The sequence below is a fragment of the Mesoplodon bidens genome (assembly GCF_964165515.1).
Source record: "Mesoplodon bidens genome assembly, chromosome: 12".
In the NCBI taxonomy this organism is placed as follows: Eukaryota; Metazoa; Chordata; class Mammalia; order Artiodactyla; family Ziphiidae; genus Mesoplodon; species Mesoplodon bidens.
The window spans coordinates 36,577,156-36,601,173 of NC_138168.1; the positions used below are offsets into that span (position 1 = coordinate 36,577,156).

General features: G+C 37.2%; 1 protein-coding gene across 1 annotated transcript in view; it reads right to left on the minus strand.

Annotated features, from left to right (window-relative positions):
- The window catches only part of ASCC3 (activating signal cointegrator 1 complex subunit 3), a 325,470-nt gene that overhangs the window by 55,400 nt on the left and 246,052 nt on the right, over positions 1-24,018 (minus strand). The window contains exons 35-36 of the mRNA XM_081251559.1: positions 21,947-22,058; positions 21,617-21,751 (exon numbers count right to left, since the gene is read on the minus strand). Coding sequence (XP_081107685.1) covers positions 21,617-21,751; positions 21,947-22,058 — 247 coding nt within the window. The remainder of the gene's footprint in view (positions 1-21,616; positions 21,752-21,946; positions 22,059-24,018) is intronic.

Here is a 24,018-nt window from a genome sequence, read left to right on the forward strand (position 1 = left end):
AATGGATACAGATGTGGTACATATATATATATATAATGGAATATTACTCAGCCATAAAAAGGAACAAAATTAGGTCATTTGTGGAGATGTGGATGGATCTAGAGACTGTCATACAGAGTGAAGTAAGTCAGAAAGAGAAGAACAAATATTGTATATTAACGCATATATGTGGAACCTAGAAAAACGGTACAGATGAACCGGTTTGCAGAGCAGAAACTGAGACACAGATATAGAGAACAAATGTATGGACACCAAGGGGGGAAAGTGGCGGGGTGGGGGTGGGGGTGTGATGAATTGGGCGATTGGGATTGACATGTATACACTGATGTGTATAAAATGGATGACTAATAAGAACCTGCTGTATAAAACAATAAATAAAATTCTAAAAATCAAAAAAAAAAAAAAAAAGAATACCAAGATCTCTCAAATGAAGTTACCATATGTTCTTTACAGGGGGAAAAAAAAAGCAATACTAAAATAAAACTCACTAAAGGATACATGCTAGGGTGAGGGTAAAGTTTTCTTAGAGATCATAAGGAAACCCAGACTGTATTCTTCTTTATCTCTCCAAATAGTAATAATGAAATAAAGAGTTTCTGAGTAAGTCCAATAAGGCCAGCCTTTCTGACAGTGACTAAGTGTTCTGAACCCCTAAAGGTATTTAGTGTAAGGCAGTTTTGAACGTAAAACAAAAGTAAAACATAAATAATAAACCCAAACTAAAATGTAACACAAAACTAAACATCTATCTAGATCAAGATATGTTCCAATACGTATCTTATACCTTAGCTGTTCACACTAATCCTGTGATTTTAAGTAGGGCAGGTCTGATTGCACGTCTTTTAATGAATGGGGAAACTGAGGTTTAGAGAGATGAAATGACTTGCCACTTATACAAAGACTTAAACTGGCCATTGTGAGATTTGAACCCCTGTTTCCTAAATGCAAATACCATATTTATTCCCCCACACTACAGCCACCTCAGACTATTAATGGCCATCACCCACATTTATAGGTCTTTCTCAACCTCTTCAGTTTCAGCTGATAATCATGAAAAAAATCAAAGCAAAAACAAGGGAATTTCCTCAGTATCTTAACATCTCTTACCAACCTCCTGACACCTATGCCCTAACACTGTCTAGTCTCCTGTTACAATGGATTGTCTCTTCTTCTATCAGAGGCCAATTCTTCCATTTATGCAGTGATTCCTATTTCCCCTTCATTTTCTTAAGGATTTTTTCTCTTTCTTATATCATCTTTTCCCTTTCTGTATGATCATTTCTATCAGCATATAAATATGCTATAAAATCTGAAAAAAAAGAAAGGAAATTGATTTCATATCATCTCCCCTCTCAAGCTCCAAGCAAGAATTAGCTGTATTTGCTGTCTTTGCTTTCTTAAAACTCATTCTCTCGAGTCCTCTCACACAAGGCTTTTATCTCCTGTGACTCGACTGAAATTACTCATTAAAGACATCTAGGAGGGGACCTTCAAGATGGCAGAGGAGTAAGAAGTGGAGATGACCTTCCTCACCACAAATAGATCAAAAATACATCTATTTGTGGAAAAACTCCTACAGAACACCTACTGAACGCTGGCAGAAGACCTCAGACTGCCCAAAAGGCAAGAAACTCCCCACGTACCTGGGTAGGGCAAAAGAAAAAAGAAAAAACAGAGACAAAAGAATAGGGATGGGATCTGCACCAGTGGGAGGGAGCTGTGAAGGAGGAAAGGTTTCCACACACTAGGAAGTCCCTTCACTGGCGGAGATGGGGGGTGGCAGGGGCAAGCTTCGTAGCCACAGAGGACAGCGCAGCAAAAGGGGTGCAGAGGGCAAAGCAGAGAGATCCCCGCACAGAGGATTGGTGCTGACCAGCACTCACCAGCCCAAGAGGCTTGTCTGCTCACCCACCGGGGCGGGTGGGGGCTGGGAGCTGAGGCTCAGGCTCCGGAGGTTGGATCCCAGGGAGAGGACTGGGGCTGGCTGCATGAACACAGCCTGAAGGGGCTAGTGCACCACAGCTAGCCGGGAGGAGTCCAGGAAAAAGTCTGGACCTGCCTAAGAGGCAAGAGAACATTGTTTCGGGGTGCATGAGGAGAGGGGATTCAGAGCACCGCCTAAACGAGCTCCAGAGACGGGCGTGAGCTGTGGCTATCGGCGTGGACACCAGAGATGGGCATGAGACGCTAAGGCTGCTGCTGCAGCCACCAAGAAGCCTGTGTGCAAGCACAGGTCATCATCCACACCTCCCCTCACAGGAGCCTGTGCAGCCTGCCACTGCCAGGGTCCCGTGATCCAGGGACAACTTCCCCGGGAGAACACATGGTACGCCTCAGGCTATTGCAACATCACGCTGGCCTCTCCCGCCAGAGGCTCGCCCCGGCATCCGTTCCCCTCCCTCCCCCTGGTCTGAGTGAGCCAGAGCCCCCTAATCAACTGCTCCTTTAACCCTGTCCTGTCTGAGCAAAGAACAGGTGCCCTCAAGTGACCTACATGCAGAGGCAGGGCCAAATCCAAAGCTGAACAACAGGATCTGTGCTAACAAAGAAGAGAAGGGGAAATCTCTCCAAGCAGCCTCAGGATCTACAATCCACTTGATGTACCCTGCATCCGTGGAATACCTGAATAGACAACGAATCATCCAAAAACTGAGGTGGTGGACTTTGGGAGCAACTGTAGACTTGGGGTTAGCTTCTTGCATCTAATTTGTTTCTGGTTGTATGTTTATCGTAATTTAGTATTCAGAGTTTATTATCATTGGTAGATTTCTTTATTGATTTGGTTGCTCTCTTTTATATATATATATATATATATATATATATATATATATATATATATATATATATATGTGTATGTATGTATATGTTGTTCCTTTTTCTCTTTTTGTGAGTGTGTATGTGTATGCTTCTTTGTGTGATTTTGTCTGTATAGGTTTGCTTTTACCATTTGTCCTAGGGTTCTGTCTGTCCGTTTTTTTTTCTTTTTTTAGTATACTTTTTAGCACTTGTTATCATTGGTGGATTTGTTTATTGGTTTGGTTGCTCTCTTCTTTCTTTCTTTTTTTAAATTGCTTTTAAATTTTTTTATTTTTAATAATATTTTAATTTATTTTTTATTTTAATAACTTTATTTTATTTTATTTTACTTCTTTCTTTTCTTCTGAGGTGTGTGGCTGACAGGGTCTTTCTTGGTGCTCCGGCTGGGTGTCTGGACTGAGCCTCTGAGGAGGGAGAGCTGAGTTCAGGACATTGGTCCACCAGAGACCTCCCAGCCCCACATAATATCAATCGCCGAGAGCTCTTCCAGAGATCTCCATCTCAACGCTAAGACCCAGCTCCACTCAACAACCAGCAAGCTACAGTGCTGGACACCCCATTCCAAACAACTAGCAAGACAGGAACACCACCCCACCCATTAGCAGAGCAGCTGCCTAAAATCATAATAAGTTCACAGTCACCCCAAAACACACCACCGGGTGTGGTCCTGCCTACCAGAAAGACAAGATTCAGCCTCATTCAACAGAACACAGGCACCAGTCCCCTCCACCAGGAAGCCTACACAAGCCACTGAACCAACCTTACCCACTGGGGACAGACACCAAAAACAATGGGAACTACGAACTTGCAGCCTGCAAAAAGGAGAGCACAAACACAGTAAGTTAACCAAATGGGAACACAGAGAAATACAGAGCAGATGAAGGAGCAAGGTAAAAACCCACCAGACCGAACAAATGAAGAGGAAATAGGCAGTCTACCTGAAAAATAATTCAGAGTAATGAGAGTCAAGATGATCCAAAATCTTGGAAATAGAATGGAGAAAATACAAGAAACATTTATCAAGGACCTAGAAGAACTAAAGAGCAAACAAACAATGATGAACAACAAAATAAATGAAATGAAAAATTCTCTAGAAGGAATCAATAGCAAATTAACTGAGGCAGAAGAATGGAAAAGTGAACTGGAAGATAAAATAGTGGAAATAACTATCACACAGCAGAATAAAGAAAAAGGAATGAAAAGAATTGAGGACAGTGTCAGAGACCACTGGGATAACATTAAATGCACCAACATTCAAATTATAGGGGTCCAAGAAGATGAAGAGAAAAAGAAGGGACTGAGAAAATATTTGAAGAGATTATAGTTGAAAACTTCCCTAATATGGGAAAGAAAATAGTCAGTCAAGTCCAGGAAGCACAGAGACTCCCATACAGGAGAAATCCAAGGAGAAACACGCCAAGACACATATTAATCAAACTATCAAAAATTAACTACAAAGAAAAAATATTAAGAGCAGCAATGGAAAAGCAACACATAACATACAAGGAAACCCCCATAAGGTTAACAGGTGATCTTTCAGCAGAAAGTCTGCAAGCAAGAAGGGTGAGGCAGGACATATTTAAAGTGATGAAAGGGAAAAACCTATAACCAAGATTACTCTGCCCAGCAAGGATCTCATACAAATCTGACTGAGAAATTAAAATCTTTACAGAGATGCAAAAGCTAAGAGAATTCAGCACCACCAAACCAGCCTTACAACAAATGCTGAAGGAATTTCTCTAGGCAGGAAACCCAAGAGAAGGAAAAGACCTACAATAACAAATCGAAAACAATTAAGAAAATGGTAATAGGAACACACATATCGATAATCTTAAATAAACAACCTAACATTATACCTAAAGCAATTAGAGAAAGAAGAACAAAAAAACCCCACAGTTAGCAGAAGGAAAGAAATCATAAAGATCAGATCAGAAATAAATGAAAAAGAAATGAAGGAAACAATAGCAAAGATCAATAAAACTAGAAGTTGGTTCTTTGAGAAGATAAACAAAATTCTTAGAAATTCTTAGAAAAGCACAACCTTCCGAGACTGCACCAGGAAGAAATAGAAAATGTGAACAGACAAATCACAAGCACTGAAATTGAAACTGTGATTTAAGATCTTCCAACAAACAAAAGCCCAGGGCTAGATGGCTTCACAGGTGAACATTTAGAGAAGAGCTAACACCTATCCTTCTCAAACTCTTTCAAAATATAGCAGAGGGAGGAACACCCCCAAACTCATTCTATGAGGCCAACATCACCCTGATTCCAAAACCAAAGATGTCACCAAAAAAGAAAACTACAGGGAATATCTCTGATGAACATAGATGCAAAAATCCTCAACAAAATACTAGCAAACAGAATCCAACAGCACATTAAAAGGATCATACACCATGATCAAGTGGGGTTTATCCCAGGAATGCAAAGATTCTTCAATATACACAAATCAATCAATGTGATAAACCATTTTAACAAACTGAAGGAGAAAAACCATATGATCATCTCAATAGATGCAGAAAATGCTTTCGACAAATTTCAACACTCATTTATGATTAAAAACTTCCAGAAAGTAGGCACAGAGGGAACCACTGTTCTCAATGGTGAAGAAACTGAAACCATTGCCACTTAGATCAGGAACAAGACAAGATTGCCGACTCTCACCACTGTTATTCAACACAGTTTTGGAAGTTTTAGCCACAGAAATAAGAGAAGATAAAGAAATAAAAGGAATCCAAATCAGAAAAGAGGACGTAAGGGCTTCCCTGGTGGCGCAGTGGTTGAGAGTCCGCCTGCCGATGCAGGGGACATGGGTTCGTGCCCCAGTCCGGGAAGATCCCATATGCTGCACAGTGGCTGGGCCTGTGAGTCATGGTCGCTGAGCCTGCGCATCTGGAGCCTGTGCTCCACAACGGGAGAGGCCACAACAGTGAGAGGACCACATACAGCAAAAAAAAAAAAAAAAAAAAAAAAAAAAGATGAAGTAAAACTGTCACTGTTTGCAGATGACATGATACTACACATAGAGAATAGAGAATCTTAAACACACTACCAGAAAACTACTAGAGCTAATCAATAAATTTGGTAAAGTAGCAGGATACAAAATTAATGCACAGAAATCCCTTGCATTCCTATACACTAATGATGAAAAATCTTAAAGAGAAATTAAGGAAACATTCCCATTTACCACTGCAACAAAAAGAATAAAATACCTAGGAATAAACCTACCTAAGGAGACAAAAGACCTGCATGTAGAAAATAATACGCTGATAAACGAAATTAAAGATGATACAAACTGATGGAAAGATATACCACGTTCTTGGATTGGAAGAATCAACATTGTGAAAATGACCATACTACCCAAAGCAATCTACAGATTCAATGTAATCGCTATCATACTACCAATGGCATTTTTCACAGACCTAGAACAAAAATTTCACAGTTTGTATGGAAACACAGAAGTCCACGAATAGCCAAAGGAATCTTGAGAAAGAAAAATGGAGCTGGAGGAATGAGGCTCCCTGACCTCGGACTATACTACAAAGCTACAGTAACCAAGACAGTATGGTACTGGCACAAAAACAGAAATATAGATCAATGGAACAGGATAGAAAGCCCAGAGATAAACCCACACACATATGGTCACCTTATCTTTGATAAAGGAGGCAAGAATGTACAGTGGAGAAAAGACAGCCTCTTCAATAAGTGGTGCTGGGAAAACTGGAAAGGTACATGTAAAAGTATGAGATTAGAACATTCCCTAACACCATACACAAAAATAAACTCAAAATGGATTAAAGACCTAAATGTAAGGCCAGACACTATTAAACTGTTAGAGGAAAACACAGGCAGAACACTCTATGACATAAATCACAGCAAGATCCTTTTTGACCCACCTCCTTGAGTAATGGAAATAAAAGCAAAAATAAACAAATGGGACCTAATGAAGCTTAAAAACTTTTGCACAGCAAAGGAAACCATAAACAGGATGAAAAGACAACCCTCAGAATGGGAGAAAATATTTTCAAGTGAAGCAACTGACAAAGGATTAATCTCCAAAATTTACAAGCAGCTCATGTAGCTCAATAACAAACAAACAAACAACCCAATCCAAAAATGGGCAGAAGACCTAAACAGACATTTCTCCAAAGAAGATATACAGATTGCCAACAAACACATGAAAAAATGCTCAACATCATTAATCATTAGAGAAATGCAAATCAAAACTGCAATGAGATATCATCTCACACCAGTCAGAATGGCCATCATCAAAAAATCTAGAAATAATAAATGCTGGAGAGGGTGTGGAGAAAAGGGAACATTCTTGCACTGTTGGTGGGAATGTAAATTGATACAGCCACTATGGAGAACAGTATGGAGGTTCCTTAAAAAACTAGAAATAGAATTACCATACAACCCAGCAATCCCACTACTGGGCATATACCCTGAGAAAATCATAATTCAAAAAGAGTCATGTACCAAAATGTTCATTGCAGCTCTATTTACAATAGCCAGGACATGGAAGCAACCTAAGTGTCCATCAACAGATGAATGGATAAAGAAGATGTGGCACATATATACAATGGAATATTAATCAGCCATAAAAAGAAACGAAATTGAGTTATTTGTAGTGAGGTGGATGGACCTAGAGTCTGTCATACAGAATGAAGTAAGTCAGAAAGAGAAAAACAAGTACCGTATGCTAACACATACATATGGAATCTAAGAAAAAAAAAAAAAAAGAAAAAATGGTCATGAAGAACCTAGGGGCAAGATGGGAATAAAGACACAGACCTACTAGAGCATGGACTTGAGGATATGGGGAGGGGGAAGGGTAAGCTGTGACAAAGTGAGAGAGTGGCATGGACATATATACACTACCAAATGTAAAATAGATAGCTAGTGGGAAGTAGCCGCATATCACAGGGAGATCAGCTAGGTGGTTTGTGACCACCTAGAGGGGTGGGATATGGAGGGTGGGTGGGAGGGAGACGCAAGAGGGAAGAGATATGGGAACATATGTATATGTATAACTGATTCACTTTGTTATAAAGCAGAAACTAACACACCATTGTAAAGCAATTATACTCCAATAAAGATGTTAAAAAAATAAATTAAAAAAATAAGGATGATACAAACAGATGGAGAGATATACCACGTTCTTGGATGGGAAGAATCAGCATTGTGAAAATGACTATACTACCCAAACCAGTCTACAGATTCAATGCAATCCCTATCATACTACCAATTGCATTTTTCACAGAACTAGAACAAAAATTTCACAATTTGTATGGAAATACAAAAGTCTGCCAATAGCCAAAGGAATCTTGAGAAAGAAAAACGGAGCTGGAGGAATGAGGCTCCCTGACTTCAGACTATACTACAAAGCTACAGTAATCAAGGCAGTATGGTATTGGCACAAAAACAGAAATATAGATCAGTGGAACAGGATAGAAAGCCCAGAGATAAACCCACACACATATGGCCACCTAACCTTTGATAAAGGAGGCAGAATATACAATGGAGAAAAGACAGTCTCTTCAATAAGTGGTGCTGGGAAAACTGGACAGCTACATGTAAAAGAATGAAATTAGAACACTCCCTAACACCATACACAAAAATAAACTCAAAATGGATTAAAGACCTAAATGTAAGGCCAGACACTATCAAACTCTTAGAGGAAAACATAGGCAGAACACTATGTGACATAAATCACAGAAAGATCCTTTTTGACCCACCTCCTAGAGAAATGGAAATAAAGCAAAAATAAACAAATGAGACCTAATGAAACTTAAAAGCTTTTGCACAGCAAAGGAAACCATAAAGAACATGAAAAGACAACCCCAGAATGGGAGAAAATATTTGCAAACGAAGCAACTGACAAAGGATTAATCTCCAAAATATACAAGCAGCTCAATATTAAATAAACAAACAACCCAATCCCCAAATTGGCAGAACACCTAAATAGACATTTCTCCAAAGAAGATTACAGATTGCTAACAAACACATGAAAGGATGCTCAGCTTCACTAATCATTAGAGAAATGCACATCAAAACTACAATGAGGTATTACCTCACACCTGTCAGAATGGCCATCATCAAAAAATCTACAAACAATAAATGCTGCATTGGGTGTGGTGAAAAGGGAACCCTCTTGCACTGTTGGTGGGCATGTAAATTGATAGAGCCACTATGGAGAACAGTATGGAGTTTCCTTAAAAAAGTAAAAATAGGACTACCATACGACCCAGGAATCCCACTACCAATCATATACCCTGAGAAAACCATAATTCAAAAGGAGTGATGTCCCACAATGTTCATTGCAGCGCTATTTACAATAGCTAGGACATGGAAGCAACCTAAGTGTCCATCGACAGATGAATGGATAAAGAAGATGTGACACATATATACAATGGAGTATTAGTCAGACATAAAAAGAAACGAAATTGAGTTACTTGTAGTGAGATGGATGGACCTAGAGTCTGTCATACAGAGTGAAGTAAGTCTGAAAGAGAAAAACAAATACTGTATGCTGACACATATATATGGAATCTAGGGGAAAAAAAAGAAAAAGTCATGAAGAACCTAGGGGCAGGACAGGAATAAAGACGCAGACCTACTACAGAATGGAGTTGAAGACATAGGGAGGGGGAACAGTAAGCTAGGACGAAGTGAGAGAGTGGCAGTGAGATATATACACTACCAAATGTAAAACAGATAGCTAGTGGGAAGCAGCCACATAGCACAGGGAGATCAGCTCGGTGCTTTGTGACGACCTAGAGGGGTGGGATAGGGAGGGTGGGAGGGAGATGCAGGAGGAAGGGGATATATGTATACGTATAGCTGATTCACTTTTTTTTTTTACAGTAGAAACTAACACAGCACTGTAAAACAATTATACTCCAATAATGGTGTTAATGGTGTTAAAAAAAAAGACATCTAGGAGCTCTATCGTGTCAAGTCGAGTGATTCTCTCAGCTCTCATCCATTCCGTATCAACAGTTTTAACTCAGTTGATCACCACCCCATTCTTGAGATTCCTTTTTCCCTTAGCTCAGATCAGTGCACTCTCCTGCAAGTTTTCCTTCTTGTTTATCATCCTTCACTCTCGGTTTTCTGCTGACCCACCTCCTCCCCCAACCTCAATAAGCTAGAGTCCCCAGAGTGCAATCTGCAGACCTCTGCTCAATACTCATTGCCCAGATGATCTCAACGCACCTCTGGACTCTGAAAATTTGAATACTATCCATGTGGCCTGTCACCAGCGGCCCCCAAAACAAACATAGACGTTGCTATTAACTCAGCCTTCTTCACTTCAATAAATGGTTTTCTCTCTTATTGAATTGTTCCAGCCCCAAACCTAGGCATCATCTTTATTTCTTCTGTTTACTCTGTTTACTTATAATCAATCAACTAATTACTGTTGGTTCAACCAACAGTTGGTCAAAACATCCCGAATGATAAATGATTTCTGCAATAATCATTTCTCTACTAAGGAGGTAGTCCTTTTGGAATTAATAATACCACATAGCTCTTTTGATCAAAATTCCTCCAATGGTTTCTCTGAACACTTTGGATAAAATCCAAACTCCTCAGTCAGGCCAAAGACGACCTTGGCCCTGCCCACCATGCCTGCTAAGTGCTTATTCCACGCTAGCCACACAGGCTTTCTTGTCGTTCCCTGAACCTCTGACAAGTACCTCCTGCTCCATGGCCTCTGCATTTGCTGTTCCCTCTGCCTAGAATTTCTTCCCTGAGGCTTCCTCATGAGTTGCTCTTTCATGTCACTCAGTTCTCTGTTCAAATATCATGTCCTCAGAAAAGCCCTCCTTAACTGTTCTGTAAGAATAGGCTTCTCTAGTTACCTTCAGACTCCTGCCTTATTTAAAAAAAAAATCTTATATACATTTGAACTTATATTACATGTTTATTTGTTAACTTGTTTGTTTGCCAACCCCATTATGAAGATAAGATCCATGAGTACTGGAACTTCATCAGCCTAGCATGCTGCAGTGTATTACATGCCTGGAACATAGTGTGTGCTCAACAAATATTACCAAATATAAGAAGAGCTAACATTAACTAAGTACTACAAATGAGCAAATGACCACTGCTCTGTGATTTGACTCTATTAACTAATTTAACCTCCCCAGTAAGTCCATGAGATACTTATGGTGGTAATATCACAAAATCCATAATTATGGAATCATTCTTTACTTGGGCTATAGGCTCTTTTCTTTAAAACACAATGACTATAAAAAGAACAACTCAGAAGGATTAGTGGACGAGAAACTGTCTTGTGAGAAACTGACGAGGAGATATAAATTCCTACACAATCGAAATAATAGCTAATATATGAGGACTAGTGGTGGTCTGGTAACAACCAATGAGGTGAGAGAACAATCCAGTATTTATTAAGTATAAGGAAATATAGCCAGGAATAACAAACAAATTAAAAAAGGGTAATTGTACTGCTTTCATTAAACCGCCCCCCAAACTTATAAAAGCAGTATTATCTGTAAAACAAGATTCAATAAAATAAGAAGATGGCTAACTATAATATCTTGTCCTTAAACACATATTAGGATACACTTTAACACACTTTATGATAGAGAATTTATAAAAATTTTACCTGAAATAGAGCACATAGTGTTTCTATACATTATTACATAGAGAAAAAGTCTGGCATGTTAGTTAACCTAAAGGGCTGTATATCTCTCAGCACCAAGGAGTATTTCTATGGTTATTTTTTTAAATTACATGTTTCCAAAACAATGTAATACTGAAGGACTCTGCTTATACCAATAGGGGGTTGGGAAGGATATTTCATTTTTCTTTTAGGATGTTTAATTTTTCTTTTGCTTTATTACACAGAAAATGATATTGAAGTAGATTTAGTTGGCTTTAAGTATTGGGAATGGTCACACTTATTTACCTACTTGGCTGCTTTGTTAAAATACAAGGCAATGTTTTGGCATTATTTCTATTGGGAAGATATTTACGACAGGAACCATGAACCTTTTGGAATACTTCTAATCACCATTATTAATTGAGGAGTGAGCTAGCATTGATTTCTGAACTGCTCCACCTGCTGGACCAATGAAACCCTAACAATAATTTTAGAGTACTTAAATTCTATTGGCATGAAATTATAAACATTCTGTGCAGAAACCAATTTCTAGCATATGAAAATTATATTTTAAAATGTTTTATCCACTATTAAAGTTTTTATTTTCCACTTATTTTTATAGTCTAAACAATGCTCTGCTTATTCAAAGTAGAATGAAGTGACAAATGGTTAGAATTTAGGGAAGAGATTTTATTCCCACAAAGATAATAATCTTCAATCTTATTTTCATTACATTTTTATTTCCCCAATGTGATTGCATGTGTACTGACAATTCTAAATAGTTATGATATCGTTAAGCAGAGAGTTACTACCAACGATAAACAAAAATATATCCAAAACCAAATTAACAGTGATTTACTTTGCCAAATGATTCATGATAGGGTTCCCTGAAAAGCAGACCACCCTGGAGTTTTACAAATATGACTTAATTTATATGAAACCACCCAAGATTTTATTTGTAATTTTAAAATGTCTAAATGGAGTCTCCTTTTGCAAATGCTTTTAACGTGACCCCCAGGAGTTTGGTGATCCAATCCTGCCCGTAGGCCAGGCTGCTAACTCTGACTTTTGAGGATAGCATCAGCAACACTTCTGCCTTGAATGCCATAAGCAGGACTGAACACTTCCCGTGCAGAAGAGCTATATGAAGCAGCAACAGCAGAAGAGACAGACAGACTCGACACAAGCCTACTCCTTTGTTTTTATTAGGTTCTTTGGGCTCTAGGACAAATCTCCTTAAAAGATACAGGTCTATCTATTATTTCCTTAGTATTCCCCCAAGAGCACTGAGTATTGGATAGAATACTTAGCAAATCTTATAACTTAGGCTGAGAAGGTTAATGGTATATCCCTTTTACATACCATGTTTTATAGTTTTATTTAAATAAAAGGGCAAAATAAGATGCAAGAAGAGGAAAAAGAAAAGTACAAAATAGCAAAGGGGGAAAAAAAGAGAAGAGCATTTAAAAGGTTGCTGGGGGATATGAATTCTAATTTCAACTCTGCCCTCTGGGATCTGAGTTTTTGTATTATTTCTCCATACCGGTTTGTGTCATCTTGGGCAAAACTGGGTCTTTGTTTTTTGAAAAAATGAGAAAGTTAAACTAGGTAATAATGAAAGAAATATTAAGGATAGTCATACTTTGGTATCTAAACTTATTTCTTAATTAACAACGCTATTTAATCACCAACATTTAGAATCTCAGTAATTGACAGTTATTCTGTGGGACAGTTTAGGAAGCCAAAAGTAATTTTTTAAAAAGTATCAAAAATTTAAAACAGGACAAATTTCAGATAATATTAAAAATACATTTTATGCTCATGAGAACACAATTAGCTTAAAAATCTTTAGAGGAATCTACTAAATCACAACAGATCTGAGAATGAAGGCTTTCACCAGGAAAATATTTCACTTTTCTCTGTCCTAAGAAAAGCTTGTAAGTGCAGAAAGCTAGGAAGAAACTAGGAAATAATGGAAAATAGGGAAGGTCTCAAGGAAAAGAGACCAAGAGAAGTAGAAAGATACTTTTTTTTTCAAGACATTTGCCATCTGTGCCTCTCCAAAAGATGCCAAGCAGCTCCCCAGACTGAGGGTTAGGAAGCTCTTTCTCATGAACCCTGGAAGATATCCCATTAGGTTTCCTCACTAGGATGATAAAGAGCAGCAGATGGGATCCTGCAATTGTCACGAGGTTATTTGGAAATAGAAGGCCATGAGGTTGGTGATGTTCACTGTTGCTCGGTTAACCTTTCCTTCCCTTCATTTTTCCTTTAATGAACTCTTTAATTTTACATGTGGGGTCCCCTACCAATGGTATTCATATCTGGCTTGTCCTTTTTATTTATTCCATTTAAAATGTCTCTTTTAAAAAAATTCTTGCTTATTTTTCCAAGCCTATGTTTAAGAAAGATACGTTTGTAATTTTCAACCAAGAGATTTGTGGTTGTGTCCCAAAGAGGATAAAATTCAAGCATTAAAAATGCTATATCACTGAAAATGTCGTCTATATGGGCAGAGCAAAAAAAGAACCAGTATGCGTTTAAATAAAGCAGTGCAGAGAACTGTCAAACCTGGAAATAAATAAACAAGCAAATAAATAAATAAATAAATAATTTATTTATTTATTTATTTATGGCTGCATTGGGTCTTTGTTGCTGTGCGTGGGCTTTCTCTAGTTGTGGCGAGCGGGGGCTACTCTTCATTGTGGTGCACAGGCTTTTCATTTGCCGTGGCTTCTCTTGTGGAATACGGGCTCTAGGTGCGTGGGTGAGCTTAGCAGTTGTGGCTCGCGACCTCTAGAGTGCAGGCTCATTAGTTGTGGTGCACGGGCTTAGTTGCTCTGTGGCATGTGGGATCTTCCTGGACCAGGGATCGAACCTGTGTCCCCTGCATTGGCAGGTGGATTCTTAACCACTGTGCCACCAGGGAAGTCCCCAGAAATTTATTAATATATAAAAATCTAAATTTTTATGGTACTTTTCTCAATTTGGAATGGTTCTATTTTATGTGAACACACGAAACCCATACTTTTAGTCAATTATCTAAGGTTTTGTGGAAAAATAAGAATTTCACAACTTTTCAAATTGGATATTTGATATATAAATTCATGTTTCTGTGTAGTCACAAGAACCTTATGAACTGAGTATATCTTAAAAAATCTATTGAAAATTTACAATGTTGGTTTAGTTTCAGGCGCACAGCAAAGTGACTCAGTTATAGATATACAGATATTCATTCTTTTTTAGATTCTTTTCTCATATATAACCTTTTCTCATATAGGTTATCCCAGAATATTGAGTGGAGTTCCCTGTGTTCCTTGTTGGTTATCTATCTCATATATAGTGGTGTGTGTATGTTCATCCCAAGCTCCTGATTTATCCCCACCCCGCCACCATGTTTCCCCTGTGGTATCCATAAGCTTGTTTTTGATATCTGTAAGTCTGTTTCTGTTTTGTAAATAAGTTCATTTGTTTCATTTAGAGACAAAATACATTTGGGGAATATTTTGCTTTCTTTCAAAGCTATTAATACTATGGTAAGCATATTATGAAAAATTCATTCAAATAAATTTCCCCAACTTTGAAATCATTTTATTTCTATTACTCTTAGGTTACCTTCCAGAAGTCCACTTAACATATCAAATCATAATCCTTGTTTGTCACAATACCGGCACCTTCTACTATAGACTTGGCTTTCAGTGCCAACATCATTAAGAGATTCTTCAAATTACTTTTTAAATATCCTTTTCCCTCAGGATTTTCACTTATATCTAATTAGACTACTTACTCCATGCCATGTAATCCCTGTTGCCAAAACTGCTAAATGCTTCAATAAGTAGGAGGAGGGCATCAATGGAGCAAGACAGATGTAATGTCACTGGTTAACAATAGAAGTGTGAAGCAGCTGCCTTAATTATGAAGCTTATTAATTCATGGTGTTGGAAAAAAACTTGGCAAGAGTTCTTATAAAATATCTAACCTTTTCAAGTAGCATGATATTGCTTAAAACTTAAAATCTATGTTTTCCATAAGGAAGGTTGAAATAACTATTTTGCTAGTAATTAACATATGTATTTAAAACCTGTAATTCTAAGTCACAAGGTCACACATAATTTTAAAAGCAACTCTGCTTCTTAACTGACTTTTAAAAAGTATATACCATTACATTTCAATACTTAAAAACCTTTTTACATTTGGAATTAAGTCATAGGATAAGGATAAATGTATCTAGGAGAGGAAGTAAGGAATAGGGAAGAGAGTTCTAAAGAGCTACTTCGTATGGAACCTGGGAAAACTTAAACAACCTCATCAAACCTCAGTTTCATTTTCTATATATTAACATTTACCATGAAGTGTTGTTTGAGGATTATAAATAATGTATATTAAGTGCCTGGCATATAGTAGGTGCTCCATAAAAGGTAGTTATTATTATTTTTTAATGAATATATTGAAAAGACTAGATTTAAATAAATGGGTTGCTGTCATAGAATAAGTGAAGAGAAATAGTTTTAATACAATCTTCAGTCTTACACCTAGAATACTTTACTATCATTTAAAGACAATGACATCTAAAAATGTAAGCTAGAAACAGCTCAGTTTCTTAAGAAGAAGATGAGTAAGTGAAAACGGAAATCTCAAGAGGTGTTAGCAGAGAGAAAAAAATTAGTGGAAGTGTGTTTTCTTTTTTGGTGTTGACTGAAATAAAGATTTACCTATAATGGAGTAATAATCAACAGGAATTAGTTCCTGGAAGTATAATAGACTGTCACATTTAGAAAATCAAATAACACCCCCCCACTCCCTATATTCTGAAGGATAAAAAATATTCCAAGTATCATCTGAGAAAAAGAAAAGGTTCTGAAGAACCTAGGGGCAGGACAGGAATAAAGACGGAGACATAGAGAATGGACTTGAGGACACGGGGAGGGGGAAGGGTAAGCTGGGATGAAGTGAGAGAGTGGCATGGACATATACATACTACCAAATGTAAAACAGATAGCTAGTGGGAAGCAGCCGCATAGCACAGGGAGATCAGCTCAGTGCTTTATGACCACCTAGAGGCGTGGCATAGGGAGGGTGGGAGGGATGGAGACGCAAGAGGGAGGGGATATGGGGATATATATATATACATATAGCTGATTCACTTTGTTATACAGCAGAAACTAACACAACATTGTAAAGCAATTATACTCCAATAGAGATGTTTAAAAAAAATATTCCAAGTATCTAGTGGACCAAGAGAAAAATACCATACAGATGACACACTTTCATCTAATCCTCATCCCTGTCTCCTTGGTCTGTAACAGAATGATCAGCATCTACCACACCAAATATGACACGCACAATTCATTAGTAGTTTAATCATTCATAAATTCTTTCTAGCCCTTTTTGAATCTATATATTTTTGGCCTACATTATATTCATCAAGTGAAGTAATAAATTCTCTGAGTTTATTACTTTCAGGATCAGATGGAACTTCCTATTAATTAAAAAGGTTACTTGTGTTCATGATCTAAAGAGGGCCTCCATTCATAAGGTCCATGATTTTAATATCTGTTACCTGATTCATATCCTCTGCCTCTGCAGACTGCAATGCCCCAATCACCTACCTCCCATCATTTGAGTGGCTCCCTTGGGCCCATTCAAACTTTCTCCATGATGTTCTTTTGATGTAGGGTCAGCAGAAATGTATATAGCAAACCTTGTGCACAGGGAAGATTAACACGAAGGAAGAATACTATATCCTGTTTTGTTTTTAGAGACTCTTTTTGATGGTGGGCAACATTCTGCTATGATTCTTGGAGCGACACACTGTGCTGGTGACCTCGGTCAGGTGCAACACCCAAGTCTTTCATAGTTTATTACCATGGCCCATAGATTATCTGTGCATTAACAAAGACACACACACACACACACACACACACACATACAGTTTGCCACTAATGTTCACTATTCTATATCATGCCCCTAGAATGAACCTTACACACTGTAGGCACAAAGTAAACATTTTTTGGATGAATCAATATATGGTCTGTGGGTAGAAATGTGACTGATGGAATTTAATATGGACACATGTAGAATAACATATCAAGGATAAAACATCTAAATTATACATACTTCATCATATGCTTAAGATATTTCTTAAGACAACTCCATTTAGCTTACCTCCTTACTATTTGGAAGAGTTTAGTTTTCATCTTTATATTAAACTCAGAAATTTCCTGTTGCCTCCATCCTTTGTCAAAAGGGTGATACTGTCAATATAATAAATACTATTCTGCAAAATACCAGGCTGACCCCAACAAGCCTACTGATAGAGGAAAAGAACAAAAAGGATAGAATTCAAAAGTTAGGGTATACATGTACCTAATGTATGGAATTTTTTTTTAACCAAACCTGACAACCTTCTGCTATGGAACACTGTGGAAGAGGGAAGCCTGAAGGGCCAAAAACACTGTGAAAGGAAGCATACCATGAAATGACCTGATTATATGGCTTTCTCTTTTTAGTTTTGAAAGGCAATAAAATTGTATCCCTACTTAAAAGTTTATGTATTTTTAAATGCTTGATGAAAGTCAATGAATTTTTTTTTTTTTTTTTTTTTTTTTTTTTTTTGCGGTACGCGAGCCTCTCACTGTTGTGGCCTCTGCCGCTGCGGAGCACAGGCTCCGGACACGTCGGCTCAGTGGCCATGGCTCACGGGCCTAGCCGCTCCGCGGCATGCGGGATCTTCCCGGACCGGGGCACGAACCCGTGTCCCCTGCATCGGCAGGCGGACTCTCAGCCACTGTGCCACCAGGGAAGCCCCAGTGAATGTTTTAATATCCTTTTTTCATTCTATGGTTATCTTCTAGTTTGTTTTCTCTGTGCCAACAATAATCACACTGCAACATATTCAGAACACCTAAAATAAAAATCTTCATGAACATAATTTCTATACTATCATTAATACCAAAGACAATAAATACCAAAAGTTAAATACAATATGTAGCCTAAGAAATAATGAGAAAACTTTATTCACTGCCAAAATTAAATTGATGAAATATTATAGTGAATTCAAAATAATACTCAAGAGATTAGAAGCTTTTTAGTTGTGATCTTTTCGGGAATACTAAAAATTCCTCTTAAAAATAAGTAATCAATTGGGCTTCCCTGGTAGCGCAGTGGTTGAGAGTCCGCCTGACGATGCAGGGGACACGGGTTCGTGCTCCGGTCCGGGAGGATCCCGCGTGCCACGGAGCGGCTGGGCCCGTGAGCCATGGCCGCTGAGCCTGCGCGTCCGGAGCCTGTGCTCCACAATGGGAGAGGCAGCAACAGTGAGAGGCCCGCGTACCGCAAAAAAAAAAAAAAAAAAGTAATAAATTATAAAAATAAAAAAGTTTGAAAATGACTTCAGAAACATCAGTCACTGTATCTTAGTAAAAGGAGATGCTGACAGTAAATAAGTTATAATACTGCATTGTTCGAAAACATAATGTGACATTATTAAACATAAAAACAAAAGCAATGGTAGTGGAACGAGGTCTTTCACACACACTACTTTTCTTTGCCCTGTTGTGCTTGTCATCCTCTTCTCTATAGCTCCTGCTTGACCAGTTGTATCTCCTTGTTTCAAAACCACAAGGAGATTAATATGCAGTTTTGGAGGTAAGAGCAGAGAAGATAACGAAGCTATGTGAGTCATTTAGGACTCTCTGGTGTGATCACAAAATAATACTTAAAAACACTTTTCAGTGAAAGAATGATTTCTAGAAATTGTATTATAATTACTTCAAACACAATCCTGCTTTATTATTTAATGTTTCTCTGTTAGTTACACATATGTTCTCTAGTACATAGAGAATTTCTAGATAAGAAATTAGCAAAACCGTGGTACCTGCAGATCTCCTTATCCATGAGTCCTATACGTCTAATATCCCAGTGTCCTCCCTCAAAAAGAGGTCTCACTTAGATATTACAGACTTAGACACTACGTAGCAAAAGCTGAGAGTTTCATGGACTAGACACCATAGGATGAAGAGATATCATTGTTGCCGTAGAAATCATTAAGGGAGTATGCAGAACAAAATCTATGTAAATATACTGTAGTTTACCTTCTGTATATCTGCAGATGGTTTTTTTTTTTTTATTCACAAGAGTTGACTTTATTTTAATAAAGATATACCATGAGATCAGTATTAACTGGTTTTAGGCAGTGTGATGCTGGAAAGAGACAGGCTACTGAAAAGATGTGAACAGACCTCTTGCTCTATCAGTGCCTTTTTATGGAAAAGACTGAAGAGAAAAATGATTGCATTCCCTTGGTACTATATACATTTGGGTTTTTTTTTTAGTAGGGTGGAATAGGCATATGGTTTTCACAAACTTTTACGAACAATGTGCATCTAGTCTAGACATACTTTGAACCTCCCAACTCGGTATTTTCCAGCTCACTCTGTGTGTGTGTGTGTGTGTGTGTGTGTGTGTGTGAGAGAGAGAGAGAGAGAGAGGGAGGGAGGGAGGGAGGGGCATGAGAGGCAGCACAGTGCAGTGGCTACGAATGCATACTAAGGTGCTAGACTTCAAACTACTCACTTGATGTGCAGCCTTGGACAAGTTGGTTACTCTTTAAAATAGGAATAATAATGGGATGTTATCAATATCATATGAGTGGCTTTGTTAGGATTAAATGAGTTTATCCATGTAAAGTTCCTAGAATAGTGCCTGTCACATGAAAAGTGCTCAAAGGTATTAGCTGTTATTATGTGTTCCCAAGTACTTTAAAATACTAAATTAGGTAAATATATCAAGGTAGGTAAATCTGAAAGAAACATTATATTCCTAAATCTAACAGATACTAGTTTAAGATGCTTGCTGAAATTAACTAACCATTATTTTACTGTCTTCCCCCCAGAAAAATCCTGTTTTTATGAATATCTGTCTAGGAAATGATAAAAACCTCATTCTTAGAAACCTAAAAGAGATTCTTAACTTTTAAAAAATATTCTTACCTGAGAAATGAATTGTTAATTTGACAGCAAAATCATTTCCTTGAAAGCTGCCTCATATACTTTAATCTTCTACTCATTTCCATAGAGCAAACAATAGAAAACTGATTTATACAGGATCCATCCACCCATCCATCAATTCATGAACAAATATTTTCTGACTCATTACAATGTTTTTGGCCCTATGCCACACACAAAATCTCTACACTAGTTTCTCAAAGGGAAACCACTGAAAAATTGGAAAACTGTGAATGGGATACTGATGTCTATTGAGAATGATAAAGCAATAGGAGAGGTAGAGAAAAAGCTAATAAGTAAGTGAACTACAGCAGAATCAGTGAATTTATAAGAGAAGGACCTTAAAGACATAATAGCCCAATGGGTCTTAACTTTAAAAAAAGTACCAACACACCTGAGGGGTAAAAAAAAAAATACAGTACTTACTTATAACATATATCCTGATTAATGTGCCAACAAAGTTTCATGGTAAATTATTACACTTAAAGTCAACAATAACAACAAAATAATGCATATATAATATGCAGGAAGGAAGTGGAGAAGATACTCCTAATAGTAATTTTAACTTCAATATTAAACTTAGCTCTTAGCTTCTCGGCAAAAAAGCAAAATGAACATAGTATAGTTTTTTACCATGTGATAAATCTGATTGTATATTTTTTTTGGAAGGGGGGAATGGGAGGAGTTAACTTTTCTGGCATTTAATTCTAAGAGAACTTAATCAAGTAGATCCTTATATTAAGAAACATCAGCAACATCATAGTTCCAACAAGAATTACCCAAAAAAATCAATAAGAAAAGCTTTCAACTATAATCCAGAGAGGTTATTACATTGAAGGCTAGGGAGATCACCTGGCTGCTGAGGAGAGCCCAGTTTATACCTATTATCCTGGCTTAAATATCAATAGTGCCCCATTCCATTCTCGGACTAACCAAAGTTTGGATGATAAATTACATGGTCATCTTATCTATGGGGAATTTAGTCTAGATTTGCTTTGTAGTGATCGTGTTTGACAGAAGAAAGAACTTTATAAACAGTTTCTGCCAAATTTCAAGAGGAACTAGATGGCAACAAATTAAGACCCAAATTAAAAGTGAAGGTATGAAATATATAAAATATAATCTCTTTGTATTAAAAACAATGCAATAATATCATGAAACTCACACTCAGAATTGAAAGCAATTCTTCAGTACCACATTCAGGTTTCAAACGCTCCTTGAACATTTTAACTGTTTGGTGCTTTAAATAGTAATAAGAGGCAATCCGGCCATACGTCAGTGGTTCAATGGTCCGATTATCCTGTTTCAAAAGAAATATAAAATAACATAAATAAAAAGTACAATCGAAGTGTATATTCATAAAATTAATAATTCATACTGTAGGTTGTTATTCCAACTGTTTCATTACAATTTTTGGTTATCATTAGAAGCAAAAGCCCTATTGTTAAAAAGCTGGGCCATCTTTTCAGTTGGAATGTGTATGACCAAGTCGTACCTCTCCCATCTCAATACAGTAGGAATGTTCCAATTCAACCAGGGACTTCTCAACCAGATTGGACAGAAACTTGTTCACAGAATCATGGCTCACATCACTCAAATTGTAGTAGCTAGAAAACAAGCAAGGTCATTATTTGTTTCAAAATATTTCCTATTAAAACCATCACTTCAATTTCACCTCGTTCTTTTCAGGATTTCAAAAAAAATCCATTTATAGCAAATCAAAGGAATAAAGCAATTGCAATTACCATTTCCATTTCACAGATCAAAATCCCCATACTGAGGTTTATTGACACCGACGAACAATGGCAATGTGTTAAAAATATGTAAGATAAGCAGATAAAATTCAGCAGCACATTAAAGATACTAATTTTCCAGTGTTAAAACTGACATTATTTCAGTTTACACATCTACAGCAAACTAAACTTATATACTAGATTTAGAAAAAGTGAGAAGCATATTATATATAAATATATAATTCCCTTTTTTATGTAAACTCTCATCCTCAGTAACATTAAAAAACTCAAAGAACAATTGATTTGGGTGGCAGATGAGTTCTTTTAGGAAATTTAGTCAATTGTTCCCCTAATGCTTAAGGAGTAAATATTCTAAAGATTAGAAGGAACATCATCAGGCTAACAAAAATAAGCATTGTAAGTAAGCTTACCTATACAGAAAACACATAGGTTCAGCTCTATATATCTTCTGAGTAAAAAACCTAAGGACATGCAATTCACCTGAATGCTCCTCCCTGTAACTCCAAGAGATTTTTGGCAAATCCCTAAGATCACTAGGAATCCGTGTCTGGGAGAAGATCCAAGAGGTGAGGGACTGCCTCCACAGTCATGGCAGATTGCTAATTCCTGTTGTGTGAACCCTGTCCACTAGTCAGCATGGAGAATTACATGCCCTAACTCTACCCAAGGCAAAGAACAGGAGTGGAAAGTGGCCTCAGAGAACAGACTCTCATCACTGAAACCCAGCACAAGGGATTTATATCTATACGGGAGTAGGAAGGGGTGGTCACAGCCTAAGGAAGAAAGTGTTAACAATCTCCAGTGGGAGAGGTCTAAAGGCCTCCCAAGCATGGTGATTTTTTTTTTTTCTTTCTTCCAAGGGAAAGATTTGGGGTCAATACTATAAAAATTTATTTAAAAACAGAAAAAGCAGGACTTAAATCATGGCAGGATATATTTTCACTAGAAAGAGAAGTTAGCCCAAAAGTCTAGGTACAACCAAATATATGAGTTTCCACTGAGTATGGATTAATAATAGGTTATTTATTTGGGAAAATAACTGTAAATCATAGTTATATGCTGAGGATTTTAATTCTCATAAAAGAGAATTAGTTACTTTAAATTTTAGTCTGTAGAGAAATTATTGCCCTTCCTGGAAAAGTTCTTTTCATAAACCAAAATAAAGCAATATTTATCAATGAACAAATACTAGACAGATCAGTGCTGTTGTTACTTTAAACAAAATGCACAGACTTTTATCTAACCAGGCATATGTGAAGTGAAAAACCAGCATTAGAAACCATTAGAAAATATTTCCTTTATCCTGAATTGTGACTGAGAAGGAGTATATAGTTAGAATAATTTATTCTGCATTAGAGGTGAAAATAAAAATTCTGAACATTCAAGGCTCCATAAAAGAGAGATCCCCAAAGCTGTTTCAAATCAACAATATTTTTTTGTCTTTCATTTTTTCCCCCAACAAATGAAATTTATCAGCCAAACTTTCTGCAATGTAAGTGCTTACTTTATATTTCACATTCTTTTGGCTTGCTAAGCCTATAAATTTTCCAACATGATTTTCAGCTGTCCGGACTAATATATGGTTGATAAAGTTATATCCAAATGGAAGAAAAACAGTGAAAATGTGCCCAGGACACTGAATAAGTAGTACTATCTGTAGAGCAAGAATCAAGCTATTTTTTATGCAATTAAAATTACAGAAGGAAGACATTATGAAAATAATATTACCATGAAAAACAAAAAGTTATGATTCCATTTTTATCTATAAATTTCTTAGGCCATTTGAAAACAAAAAATCTCATGGTTGCTGCTA